Genomic DNA, 14,612 nt, shown 5'->3' with positions numbered 1-14,612 from the left:
TGACTCAGAGCTTCTTCACATAAAGGAAGAACAGGAGGAACTCTGGAAAAGTCAAGAGGGAGAACAGCTCAGTGGGCTGGAGAATAACTCTGGGTTCCCATTCACTGAGGTTCATGTGAAGAGTGAAGATGATGATGAGAAACCTCAGTTCTCAACGCTTCTTCAAAGCCAAACTGAAAACAGCAGAGAGACAGAGCCTCCAGCTAGCAGCTCAGCTGAAAAGATAAAAACAGAAATCAGTAAAGAAGACAGTGGACCATCAGAATCAGAACCACATGCAAACTGTCATTTACAATCTAATACTGATGGAGAGACTTCAGAGTCTTCTGAGACGGAAGTCAGTGAGGACGATGATTGGCAGGAACCTTTGTCAGATTTTGGACCAGAAACTGATGACAACGACAGCGGGTTAAACAACAGCAGAGCACCTGGGTCAAGTGTAAATAAGGATGTGGGATTTAAGATTGCAAAACAGTCTTTAGGTTGCTCTGAGTGTGGTAAACAGTTTGTCTGCAAGCAGTCTCTTCAGAAGCATGTGACATGTCACTCAGAAAAAAGGTCTTCCAACAGTTTGGTTAATGAGAAACATTGTAGAGTGGATCAAAACTGTGATTCTCATATGACCGTCCACACAGGAGAGAAATCAGTTAGCTGTGACGATTGTGGTAAAAGATTTAATCAAATGAGAGATCTTAAAATACACACACGGGTCCACACAGGAGAAAGACCATTTGATTGCAGTGAGTGTGGCAAAAGATTTAGATATCAAGGAAGTTTGTATGTACACATGAGACTCCATGGTGGAGAGAAACCATTTTCTTGTAATAAATGTGGTAAAAGGTTTAACCTCAAGACAAATCTTAACAGACACTTAAGATCCCACACTGAAGAGAAACCGTTTAGCTGTCACATTTGTGGACAAAGATTTAACTATAAGAGAAATCTTAACATGCACATAAGAGTGCACACAGGAGAGAAACCTTTTAGTTGTGACGATTGTGGACAAAAATTTAACCAAAACAGAGATCTTAGGAGACACATGAGAGTTCACACAGAAGAGAAACCGTATACCTGTGGCGATTGTGGTAAAAAATTTAGTTATCAGTGTAATCTGAAGAGACACATGGCACTTCACAAAGGAGAGAAACATTTTGCTTGTGGGGTTTGTGGTAACAGCTTTAACAGAGAGGGGAATCTAAAGATACACATGAGAGTCCACACAGGAGAGAAACCATTTGCCTGTGACACTTGTGGTAAAAGGTTTAACCAAAAGATTCATCTTGAGACGCACATCAGAGTTCACACAGGTGAGAAACCTTTTGACTGTGAGTTTTGTGGCAAAAGATTTAGACACCAGTGTAATCTAAAGATACACATGAAAGGTCACACAGAATAGTTTAGTAATAGATACAAATTGAATTTCAGCTGTTCCTTTATTCACAAGGGGTTGCCACAGTTTTTACACATACCCTTGCTTACGCAGTTGTTCCACATTTTTTTCATGTTACAGTTTTACTTCAAAATGTATTACATTTATTTTTCACCTCAAAATTCTACAATCATAACCCCAAGATGATAAAGTAAAAAAAAGTTTGCTTGAAATTCTTGCAAATATATTTAAAATCAAAAAGAAAAATATAAAATGTACAAAAATATTCACACCCTGTGCCGTGACAATCAAAAGGAAGCTCAGGCAGCTGAGAGATTAGGGCAAAAAGGCTTTAGTCAGGGAGGTGACCAAGACCCCAATGGTCACTCTGACAGAGCTCTGGTATCGTTCTGTAGAGAGAGAAGAAGCTTCCAGAAGGACAACCATTTCTGCAGTACTCCACCAATCAGGCCTTTATGGTATAGTGACCAGTCAGAAGCCACTCCTTAGTAAAAAGCAAATGACTGTCCACCTGAAATTTGTCAAAAGGGACCTGAAGGACTCTCAGACCATGAGAAACAAAATTCTCCGGTCTGATGGAACAAAGATTGAACTCTTTAGCCTGAAGGTCATGTGTGGAGGAAACCAGCCAACAATCATCAACTGGCCCATACCATCCCTACATTAAAGCTGCTGGTGGGGGCAACATCATGATGTGGGGATGTTTTCAGCGGCAGGAACTGAAACTAGTCACAGTCAAGGGAAATATGAATGCAGCAATGTTTAGAGATACCTTGAACTGGTATTCACAGCCTATGTTTTTCATTTTTCATTTGCAAGAATTTTGAGCAAACATTTTCCACTTTGTCATTATGCGGCAGTGTTTGTCAAGTTTAGAGGTGAAAAATTAAGTTGTAACATAACAACAAGGAGCAAGAAAACCACTGTGAATACTTTTCAGGTGCTCTGTGTCTCTCTTCCCAGGATCAAATCTGAAAACCACTACACTATGGAGACATTCATAAATTATATGAACAATAGAGTAATATATATATGAAGCCATTTGGTTCTGTAGCATATTTTGAGAAACTCCTTCAACATTTTTAACCTTATGTTTTTATGAGTGTGTGACACCAGATTATTAAAGCAACTTCAGATGACAAAGTTCTCTCCAATCTGTACAGGATTGAGGGTCTAGAGGGTATCAATACTTTTGTAACAGCCTTTTATCTTAATGGAATGATTTCAAGTATCTTTCAGTCATAATTTCTAGGTATTTTGTTGTTTGTAGCGCATAAATAACTAATATGTTCATATGTATATGCAGCATGTCACTATTTTGTACATTTATGAGACATTTTGCTTGAATTGGATTGTATTCATTTTACATGAAGTAAAGTTAAATGCTGATAATAAAAGGAGAGATGTGGTAGTAGGTGAAGTGTCAATAATGAGATCAGTGGCGATGTTACACTGAACAGTAAATAATGTGTTAGTTTTAAGCTACAGTGTTGCCATTTTAACGTGTCCTGTGTAATATTTAGAGTATTTTTTTACTGAATTTGAAATGTGTATTTTTAAAGTTAATATTTGTATATTATGTTTTGAGAGTCAACCTGGAAATTGCACACCAGCAAACTGCATGTGCATCACCTGGGAGACCTGCTCTTCTCCGATTGGTTATCATGTCCTTAGCCATCTGAAAAAAACTCCACTGTTTAAGATTAAGACAGAGGCAAATGAGGTGATGAGTGTAAAAAATAGTCAGTGCTCCAAATCCATAAAAATATTTATATTTCACTGTGAGATGTTGATACTTACAGATATTACTCACCAGATTTTGGAGTGAAATAATGCGCTCTTTACCTCACTACACTTACCCAACAGCTGGGATATTAGGAAAAAGTTATGGCACATTACTATTACTCATTTATTGCTCATACCTAACACCTGTTTATATTATTCATATAATAAGGTATGAATGATGAAATAATATTTATTAATTATTCATATCATATCTTTCTTTAGTGTTAGTGTTGGTTCTGTGGGTGTGCATTTGCACATGTGTTTTGTTAAGTCTTTGATTAAAATGACAACATGTCTTTAATACATGTTGAGGAAATCTGCTCATTATAATTTCTCAGTTTAAATCATTTTAGGTGGGAAGTCATTAAATATAACTTAATATTTATTACAGTTTTCATAATTTTTCATTTTTTTAACAAAACATAAATGGCTCTGTTGTACCTCATGCTGGATGATGTTCACAACGTAAAAAAAAAATCTGTAGTTTTTTCACAGGAATATTTGTTGTTATTTTTTAATCACAGAAATATCTGTAAATTGCTTTAACAAACTTCTTCTTCATGAGAGTGTCGCTTTGGTAAGCAATCAGTCTGGTACTCTATTACTTCTGCTTAAGTACAAACACGAAACTGCAGAGACAAAGCTTTAATCCTTTTGGTTTAGCCTGTATCTTCAGATAATGGATAATACATCCAGATTGTTTAAAATACAGATAATTTAATAGTCATCTATTTCAAGCTTGCATTTTGACCTAATTCATCTCCTTTGCTTCACACAGACTGTTTTTTGTATGTATTCAGCAAAAACCTACTTAAACGTAACTGGTTGAGAAAATTACAAGCCAACTACAGGAAAGCTTATGGTACAAAAAGTGATGGCATTTTCCCTTAGACAGACTGTTTTCCTGCTCATTGTACAGAAGGCGATGGTCTTTGTCATACAGATTCACTAATACAGTTTAAGGATAATAAAGAATGTATCTAGGGCTTTTATTATGAAAAATAGACCGGAAGTAGGTGCATTATTGCGCAGGGGAAGAACAAGTTGTGTTTCCGGTGCGGGTGGCGCATCATCAGGCAGGAGCATCCAGAGGTAGAGTAGAAGGTGTATAATGGCTGCGGGTGAGTGTTTTGAACTTGTTGAACTAATTAGCGGTGATCTGTGAGGTCAGCGGGTTTTTTGTGGATGAAAATCTCCGCATATGGCTCCAAACAGTGCGCAGCTTGCCACGTTTGCGTCAGTCTGAACAAGCGTCCCCCCAACATGTAGTCAGCTACATGAACTGATACCTTCCAATAGAAGGAGAGAAGGAGCTAAGGGAGGCAGCTAAGCGACACACGGACATTAAGCATGGTCGTATGGGAGCAGTGAAGGCAGATACTCGTCTGATAGATACAACCCCATTTTCAAACAAAGTTGTGTAAAATGTAAACAAAGACTGAATGCAGTGGTTTGCAAATCTCATAAACTCATATTTAATTCACAATAGAACACAGAAAGCATACCACATCTATAAACTGGAAAAATGTACCGTTTTAAGAAAAGAAATGAGATCATTTTGAATTTGATGGCAAGTTGGGACAGGGTCATGGACACGAGAGCATAGGAACAAGAGCAACCAACTTTGACTGAGGGGCATTTGGCTCAAGTAAATTTACTATTCCATTTAAAAAAAATAAATGCTCTCACACAGCCTGCATAACTGCAGCCATGCATGTACACTCAGAGAGCTGTAGCCACAGTTATAAAAGTGCATACATGTCTTTGATTGCAGAGGCGACAAACAAGAGAGACATTATCTGTGCAAACAGCTGTCTATGAGCAAAAAGTATCCTCAAAACATTAACATTTGATTTGCAGAATCCTAGTAGACTGATACTTTAAAACCAGCAGCACAAGCTGATGTGTGACCTCTTTTTAGAATCAAAGACACGCCTTCCCAAAGTCTGACCTGCACGGGTCCATCAGCTCAGTGTCCCCCTCGGTCATGCTCGTTAGCACTATTGCTATACAACCATTAAACCACTGTTAACCAGATAAATAATCTAAGCTTGCAAAACATTTAGCTGTGACATTTGACAGGTTGTCTGTGTTCTATTGTGAATAAAAAAAAATGTGGATTTATGAGACTTGCAAATCTGTTTTATTTACATTTTATGCAGTGCCACAACATTTTTACAATTGTGATGGCATATGCAATTCCTCTAATTTTGGATCATTAGCATACAGATTACAGAAAAATTGTACACAAAAAAACTTCATAAAATGCAAAAAGTTGAAGTATTAAAAACAAGAAATCCAGCTGTGCAAAGAAGTCAATGTCCATCATTAGCTTGTCCCAGAGGAATGAAAATACTCAATGAATGTTACCTGCATATAAAAATATGGAGAAAAGGACCACTTCAAATGATTGATTTTGTATTTCCTGGTCTAAAATGTTTGTTTAATGATTAAATATTAGCTCAGGAATCAAATAGTTCACCCTGACAGAGAAAAAAAATACATTTATAAGTATTCCCTGTTAACTGAAACAGTTCAGTAAAAGCAAATCTATCCTGCTGATTTTTATGTTATAGGTTAGTAGTAGGTAGCAGTAGTGGGTGTAATATTCAGCAATAGGAAATAGTGGGGTGAGAATAAATTTGGAGCATTGTAAAGGTGTATGATACCAATAGCTGTACATATCAGAAGAGGAGCTGCATGGCTAGTGTTGAGTTGTGTATTTTGGCAGAAATGAAAACTGAATACTCAGTCGGACACTCAGAGTTGAAATGATTTGTTGAACTGGGAGAATATACGGGCATTTGTATACCCTTCAGCCGTAAAAGCCTGATAGGGTATTGTCGACACCCCACCTGGTAGGTGGACGATGTGGACACCCAGGTTTGTGCATGTGATAAATTGTCATAGAGGTGATGTATTGTTTTTGAAATTCATAACGCCGGCACATCAACTGAAAGACTACCCTCACTTCAAGGTTAAGATGAGAAGTCAACTTTTCTGAAAACTACCCATGATTTTCAAATTTATAACATAGGTTCATCTGCTAAGAGGCTGAGGGGCAGCACTGCTGGCTGGATGGCAATGTCATTTTCTATTAGGTGGTCACAGTTTAGATTAATTTATATTATATTTAATAGCACTGTGTATCCACAGTCATCTCAGATCTCACTAACATTGAGTATTAGTACCAGTGATAAGTTATATGATTATAGAGTTTTTGCTCTTAATTATGAGTGTGTGTGTGTTTCAGTCTTCCCTGTAGATGTCCAGCAGCTACTGGTGATAAAAGAAGAGGTTTCCCATGAATGTGAATGGAGCCCCAGTGTGAACCATCCTGACTCAGAGCTGTGGAAAAATCAAGAGCGAGTTCACTGTAATGGGCTGGAGGAGGATATCAAGAGGTTTCCATTTACTGTTGTTCATGTGAAGAGTGAAGATGAAGAAGAGAAGCCTCAGTCCTTAAAGGTTCATCAAAACCAAAATAAAAACAAGATAGAGACAGAGACTCATGTGAGCAACTCCTCTGAACAGAGGAAAATGGACCAAAGTACAAATAACAATATACAAACAAATACTGATGGCGAAGCACCGGAATCTTCTGAGACTGAAGTCAGTGAGGATGGCTGGCAGGAACCTTTGTCAGATTGTGGACCTGAAACTGACGACAGCGACAGCCGATTGAATGACGACAGAACACCTGAGTCAGGTGTAAATAATGCAAAAAGGTCTTCCAGCTGTTTGGTGAATGAGAGAAGTTCTAGAGTGGAGCAAAGTGTCGATTCTCAGATGAAGCGATTTGGATGTGATGATTGTGGTAAACGATTTAACCAAATGAAAGATCTTAGAGTACACATGAGAGTCCACACGGGAGAAAGACCATTCTGTTGTGCAGATTGTGGTAAAAGATTTAGATATCAAGGAAGTCTGAATGTACACATGAGGCTCCATGCTGGAGAGAAACCGTATGCTTGTGATAAATGCGGTAAAAGATTTAGCCTAAAGACAAACCTTACCAGACACATAAGAGTCCACACGGGGGAGAAACCATTTAGCTGTGACATTTGTGGACAAAGATTTAACTATCGAAGAAATCTTAACATGCACATAAGAGTGCACACAGGAGAGAAACCTTTTAGTTGCGACAATTGTGGGCAAAAATTTAACCAAAAGATTGAACTTAGGAGACACATGAGTGTTCACACAGAAGAGAAACCGTATACCTGTGGTGATTGTGGTAAAACGTTTAGTTACCAGTGTAATCTGAAGACACACATGGCACTCCACAAAGGAGAGAAACAGTTTGTTTGTGGTGTTTGTGGTAACATATTTAACCAAGAGGGGAATCTAAAGATTCACATGAGGGTCCACACAGGAGAGAAACCATTTGGTTGCGATTTCTGTGGTAAAAGGTTTAATCAAAAGATTCATCTTGAGACGCACATTAGAGTTCACACAGGGGAGAAACCTTATAACTGTGGATTTTGTGGCAAAAGATTTAGACACCAGTGTAATCTAAAGATACACACCAAACTCCACAAGGAATAAATAAGTATTGAGAGTCTCAACGGGATTTCTTCCCGTGACTGGGAGTAGTGATGCCCATCAAAATGATCAATGATGTGCAAAACAGTGTTCTTATCAGTACTGTTTTTATTTTTGACAAAGCTAGCCACAACTTCCAATTTTCAAAGGTGGAAAATGTTTGTCATTTTGTTGCCAAAATTCAAAAATGTGTTTGTTTGATTGTTTTTCCTTGACATAACTGTGCTTTTCTTACTCATTAATTTTACTGGTCTACTGGTCCAATTCTCGTCTTTACGCAGCAACAAACTGTCCTTGAGAGTTCAGTCAGACTTGTGCCACATATCAAACACACGGTTACCACTATAAGAGATCCTTTTCATATATATATTGGCTTCATCATTCTGGTAAGTGATAGCAGTCTGTCAGTCAGACGTGACAAACTTTAACACTAATACAGGCATCATTAATATAATTGCTGGTGTTAATAATTTCAGAGTCTCAGCTGAATGTTCACTGCTTAGAATAGTTTTCATTTGCTTATTTCTTAACTTATTTGCTTTATCACACAAGATCACCGAAACCCAGATTTCCAAATGAATAAGGACCGGAAATCTTAACACCAGTTATCAGCCTTCACATGTATTTTGTAACATGATGGAAAATTCAGATGACGTCTCATTGCAAGTACTTTAAACCACTGAAGAATTGAAAGATGGCCTCTGGTATTTTCAAAACTGTTAAAATGATATTTTTTGTGTAGTATATAAACATACTACATGATACTGCACAGTCCAAAAGGTGCAGTGGCACTATCGTGTAGTGATTAACAGATTTGCCTAACACCTGAAAAGTCTGAGTCAAGCCTGGGAGGAGACGCAAATCCCAAAGAGGGTTGCGTTATGCAGGACATCTGGTGTAAAAATTTTGTAGTCATACTGAATTTTACACAACTTCTTTATGATGAGCATATTGTGTATTTGTGGTAGCATTTTTTTTTTTTTTTTTGTTGATTGATTTCTACTCATTTCCAATAGTATATTTAGCTCATTCAGCCAAAGGACCTGTGAACTTATCGTTACTCATTAGTCCTCCTATAGAAATGGTCAAACTTACACATAATGGTCTTTGGTCTTTACCTTACAATATAAAGCATCTCAAGATAGCATAATTTCCTTAGGGATTATTAAAGTATTCTGATTCTGATTGTGAAGATAAAGGTTACGTTTGTCACTTTACAGGCAATTCTGTGAATTGTGAGAAAACTGAGCTGCTGGGTTATTGACATTATGCTCTGGTTTTTGGTACATTAAAAATATGTATATAGAGTATATTCCACTTTGACTTTTATTTAGTAAGTTTATGAGATATTTTACTTGAATTAATCGTCACTAATTTGCACAGAGATAACTACTTTGGCTTTTTTAATTCATGTTCTTTTACCGTGCTGTAAATAATGTTTAAACCTGGATTATAACAGCACCATGAGGTATGAACAGTGAGATTGATGGTGATGTTACATTAAACAGTGTTTTTTGTGTTGGTTATTTGTTAGTTGTTACCATTTTTATGATGTACAATAGTGACAAGGTTTTTGTTTTTGATTTGTTAATGAATTTAAAATTTAAAGTCAAGCCAAGTTTACTTATATCACAACAGACATCAACCGAAGTGCAGCACAACAATCGGTAAAACAATTAAAAAGACAGATTTACATAGCATTAGGAGGACAGGCTAAAGAGAAATGGTGAGTCTTAAGTTGAGGTTTGTTGGCTGTTATTGAAGCAGGCAGTCTGACCTGGAAGGGGAGATTGTGCCAGAGTTTCAGAGTTATGTCTTTATACCCCAGTCAGTAGATACTGATACTTGTGTATGACCGATGCAAACATTTACAACTAAGGAATTTTATAGTGAACTCTAAACTGCACATGTAGCTAGTGTAACAATGCCAAGGCTGGTGAAATATGTTCATGTTTTTCTTTACCAGTCAGATAAGGCATCTGGTGTAAAAGATGTCCCAAATCAAACAGATACCCACTTTGGCAACCAGAGAACAGCCAAAAGTAGCTGCTTCAAATTTTCAGACCACAAGTTTTTACCAGACAGATGTGTAGCATCGTCTAGAATTAATTCTTGGTGTCTAGCATTGCAATTGCATTAAAATCCACTGATAAAAATCATATGATTTGTGCAGACAGACACTTCTAGTCTCTCTCACTCATACATTCTGAAACTGCACAAATATCAATATAATACATTTTTAGACCAGGACATTTCAGACTGTCTAATGTTTTGCATAAACATCGCTGTGGATTCTGGGACAGTTTGTGATGTAAGAAACCACAATATAAAATTAGGCTAATACCCACTGCTCTATTGATTGTTAAAATGCAGATAAATTAACCTGAATGTTTCTCTAAAGAAAAAATTCCATTGAATTTAATATCGATCTCAATAAAGACAGTTTTGCCGCTCATGATCCAGCAGTGCGTGTATCTATGACCTTTATTTTGACAAAACAGAGACCGGAAGTTGTTGAATTATTGCACAGGGGAAGGACGTGGCATATTTCCGGTACTGGCGGCATATCCAGAGGTAGAGTTGAAGCTGTCTAATGGCTGCGGGTGAGTGTTTTGATCAAACAATTTACACCAAACTGTGAAGCCAGCGGATTTTCTGTGAATGAAAGTCTCCATATGTGAATCCAAACAGTGCGCAGCTTGTCACGTGTGCATCATGTCAGACATTACTGTCATATTATGCTGTGGCATGAACCAATCTGCGCTAGCTTCCCCCGTAATATTTAACCAGCTACATGAGAAATTCTGCTTTCAAAAGGAGGAGAGAGCTGATGGAGGCAGCTAAGAAAGCGCTGAAGGCTCTGCTTCTCATTCTGCTTTTAAAAACCCTGGGATCTACAAGTAAACCTGCGGTCTGAGAGCAAAGAGCTCTGTTGGGATGATACGGTACTATGAGGTCATTAAGGTAAGATGGGCCTGATTATTCAAGACCTTGTATGTGAGAAGCAGGATTTTAAATTTGATTCTGAATTTAACAGGGAGCCAATAAAGAGAAGCCAATATAGGAGAAATAAGCTCTCTCTTTCTAGTCCCTGTCAGTACTCTCACTGCAGCATTGTGGATCAAATACAGACTTTTCATGCAGTTTTTAGGACATCCTGATAATAATAAATTACAGTCACAATAAATACATGAACTAGGTTTTCAGCGTCACTCTAAAACATCCGCATTGAGATGTGGGACTAATGAAAAAAAACCTGTTTAATATGCACATTGAGCTAGCTGCCATTGTTCATTATGAGTGTGTGTGTGTTTCAGTGTTTGCTGCAGATGTCCAGCAGCTGTTGGTGATAAAAGAAGAGGTTCCCTATGAATGCAGTCTCAGTCTGGACCATCATGACTCAGAGCTTCTTCACATAAAGGAGGAACAGGAGGAATTCTGGAAAAGTCAAGAGGGAGAACAGCTCAGTGGGCTGGAGGACAATATCTCTGGGTTCCCATTCACTGCTGTTCATGTGAAAAGTGAAGATGATGATGAGAAACCTCAGTTCTCAAAGCTTCATCAAAGCCAAACTGAAAACAGCAGAGAGACAGAGCCTCCAGCTAGCAGCTCAGCTAAACAGATAAAAATAGGAAATTATTCTTCACCGGATCCAGTCAGACACCCCCATCCAGATACTCCTTTAAAATCAAGTACTGATGGAGAGGCCTCAGAGTCTGAAAAGACTGAAGTCAGTGAAGACGATGATTGGCAGGAACCTTTGTCAGATTGTGGACCTGAAGCTGATGAAAGCGACAGTCGGCTGAATGACAGCACAATAACTGAGTCAGGTGTAAATAATGATGTGAGATGTAATGCTGCAAAAAAGTTTCTAAGCTGCTCTGAGAGTGGAGAACAGTTTGTCTGCAAGCAGTCTCTTCAGAAACACGTGACATGTCATTCAGAAAAAAGGTCTTCCAACTGTTTGGTTAATGAGAAAATTTGTAGAGTGGAGCAAAGTGTCGATTCTCAGGTGAAACGATTTGGATGCGACGATTGTGGTAAACGATTTAACCAAAAGAAAGATCTTAGAATACACATGAGAGTCCACACGGGAGAGAGACCATTTGGTTGTACTGAGTGTGGTAAAAGATTTAGATATCAAGGAAATCTGAAGATGCACACAAAAGTTCACGCAGATGAAAAACCATTCAGGTGTGACGATTGTGGACAAAGGTTTAGCCGAAAGACAAATCTTACCAGACACATGAGAGTCCACACGGGGGAGAAACCATTTGGCTGTGATGAATGTGGACAAAGATTTAACCATAAGGCAAACCTTAAACTACACATAAGAGTACACACAGGGGAGAAGCCCTTTAGTTGTGAAGCCTGTGGACAGAGGTTTTACCACAAGACTGATCTTAAGAGACACATGAGAATTCACACAGAGGAGAAACCATTTGTCTGTGATCACTGTGGTAAACCGTTCAGATATCGATGTAATCTGAGGAGGCACATGTCGGTTCACTCAGGAGAGAAACGGTTTGTTTGCGGCGTTTGTGGTAACATATTTAACCGAGAGGGAAATCTAAAGATACACATGAGGGTCCACACGGGAGAGAAACCATTTAGCTGTTACGTTTGTGGTAACACGTTCAACCGGGAGGGAAATCTAAAGATACACATGAGAGTCCACACTGGAGAAAAACCATTTGACTGTGAATTTTGTGGTAAAAGTTTCAGACATCAGTACAGTTTTAAAACACACATGAAAATCCACGTAGTGTAGAAACTGCACTGTTGCACTTCATTAAAACAACACATTTTCTAATATATTTAGTATATTCTATATAAAATATTTTATTCTTTATTTAAAAAAAGATAATTGATCAATGTACTGTGATCTGTGTCACAAATACAACCCAGGAGTACGACGGCTGCATGTTAGTTAGCATGAAAGGTAGAGGCACTGACAGTCAAAGATGGTGTGGATTTAAAGAAGAAATGAGGTGTGTAACAGTAAACTGTTTTTAATGTGCTTTTTTACTGTTTTGTGTACAATGTGCATATTCAACACCTGCATTAATTCAAAATGTACAGTATTATACTGATGTCCAGAACTTCTTTACACTTCTACTTGTCTTAGGTATCCCAAAATAATTTCATAATGCATATTGAGATACACTGCTGTGGTGTCCATAAACGTGGAGTCTTTGTGTTTTATATGAAACTACACATTTTTAGACATATGTTGTATCGGCTGCTGTTTCCTTTGTGAGTATTTATTACACGGCGTGCTGCGGGGGAAAGCCTGTTCTAACGTTTGAGTCTAAGGTTTATTTTTTAGCACCTCACTGCTCCTTTTTGCTTCTCATCCGTAAATACTCTTCAAAATAAATGGAATCACGTGAAAAAGTATGCAAAGTCTCAACAGGATCTTGAGCTTTATTGTGAAAGGTTTATGTGGGAGATAAACAAGCGGACATGCGATGGTTTTACCGTCGTTGTTGCTAACGACAATGCATAAAAACAGGCGCTTGTCCATCTGTTGTGTGGTTATATTAAATATAAGAGAAAGAGAGAACTTTAAGAAATTAATATAGCCACTACAGTGACCATCAAAATGATGAGAAAATATTGCCGTAAACAGTTTATTTTGCGACACCACAAAACAAACGATAGCGTAAAATGAAACGATAGACGTTTTTATATCGTCATCCGCTATATATCGTTATATCGAACAGCCCTATTGAAAATTAGTAAAAGTTTTAAAACTAAAGAATAAAAGTATAGAGTATCTAAAAGTATAAAATATCTAAATCTAAAATATGTCACAATTGACCTCTGACCTCTCCTTCAAGGCCAAAAGATTGATATGAAGTTCAAAGTGATTAAAATGTTAAATAGGTTTTTACCCCACAGCCTTAAAACGCTGATGGGATATTTTTACCTTGCAGGGCGGGCGCGCCGTGTGGACACCTAATTTTGTGAATGCGATAACTGGAGAACAAGGTGAGATTTTCAAATTAATTCAAATCTCAGTGACAGGTGCATGTACAAGAAAGCTTAGGGAAAGTTCATCAGCCACCAGTATCTTTGTAAGACTTCTTTAAAAAAAAAAAAAAAGCCTTATCTTTAAAGCAGTTCTTAAAATTCTACTCCCTTTGTTTGTATTGGAAGCATTTACGAAATGATATGGGGATTCTAAATATCACATTATAGTTTGCATCCCAATAGCATGTCATATTTCACCGCTGATCTCAGTTTTACATTTCATGTCTGCCTTTCTGTCAGGTTTACACCAGAATGCGTTATTTGTACAAACAAAATCTCCTTCCAGGAATTTGCTGACATCTGTTCATCTTTATAATCAGGCAAGAATTATTAATCTCTCACTGAGAAAAGTAAATTAAAAACACATAAATGCAAAGTGGGGAATCAACAATACTGAACACAATCACAATAGCTGTGGGCTGCATCAATGCAATGTGGAGTTGCATTCCCATGGAGGTGCACGTGAGGTTACTGCATAGATTACCTTGTAGGTTTTCAGAGCATTTGCGGTTAAAACATACCTATTGTCATGGTGAGCTGTGTGGTAGGTAGTGATGTGTCCTGTGTGTCGAAGTGTCGAATCGTGTGTCGAGTAATCTCGGGGGCGTTTCTGTGAAGCGCGTATCGAGGCTTGCTTTGATTACGTATGCAGTGACGTTCGAGGCCTCGCGGGCAGTCCGTACCACGTGACTGATTCAGGGACTGGTTCACCGGTTCGCGCCAGATTCGAAATAAAATGGGCAGAAAAACACAGCTGATTTCCCATCACACTGTGTTGTGGGATTGGATTACGTACGTGTTACATAGTTACTTGAGCATTTCTTCTTCGATGGAACCAGGAAGGAAGAGATTTTTA

The 14,612-nt window shown here is 37.9% G+C and overlaps 1 protein-coding gene across 1 annotated transcript; it reads left to right on the top strand.

Moving 5' to 3' along the window:
• The first annotated feature begins 7,722 nt into the window (after positions 1–7,722).
• Positions 7,723–13,120, top strand: LOC146495936 (uncharacterized). Its single transcript, XM_085143352.1, has 2 exons — positions 7,723–10,323; positions 11,038–13,120. Exons 1-2 carry the CDS (start codon positions 10,314–10,316, stop codon positions 12,489–12,491), a joined length of 1,464 nt encoding a protein of 487 aa, XP_084999478.1. The 5' UTR covers positions 7,723–10,313; the 3' UTR covers positions 12,492–13,120.
• The last annotated feature ends 1,492 nt before the right edge of the window (positions 13,121–14,612 follow it).

Source organism: Neolamprologus multifasciatus, chromosome 19 (genome assembly GCF_963576455.1).
Source record: "Neolamprologus multifasciatus chromosome 19, fNeoMul1.2, whole genome shotgun sequence".
Taxonomy (NCBI): Eukaryota; Metazoa; Chordata; class Actinopteri; order Cichliformes; family Cichlidae; genus Neolamprologus; species Neolamprologus multifasciatus.
Note: the sequence above shows the minus strand (reverse complement) of the source record. Positions and strands in the feature narration are given on the sequence as shown.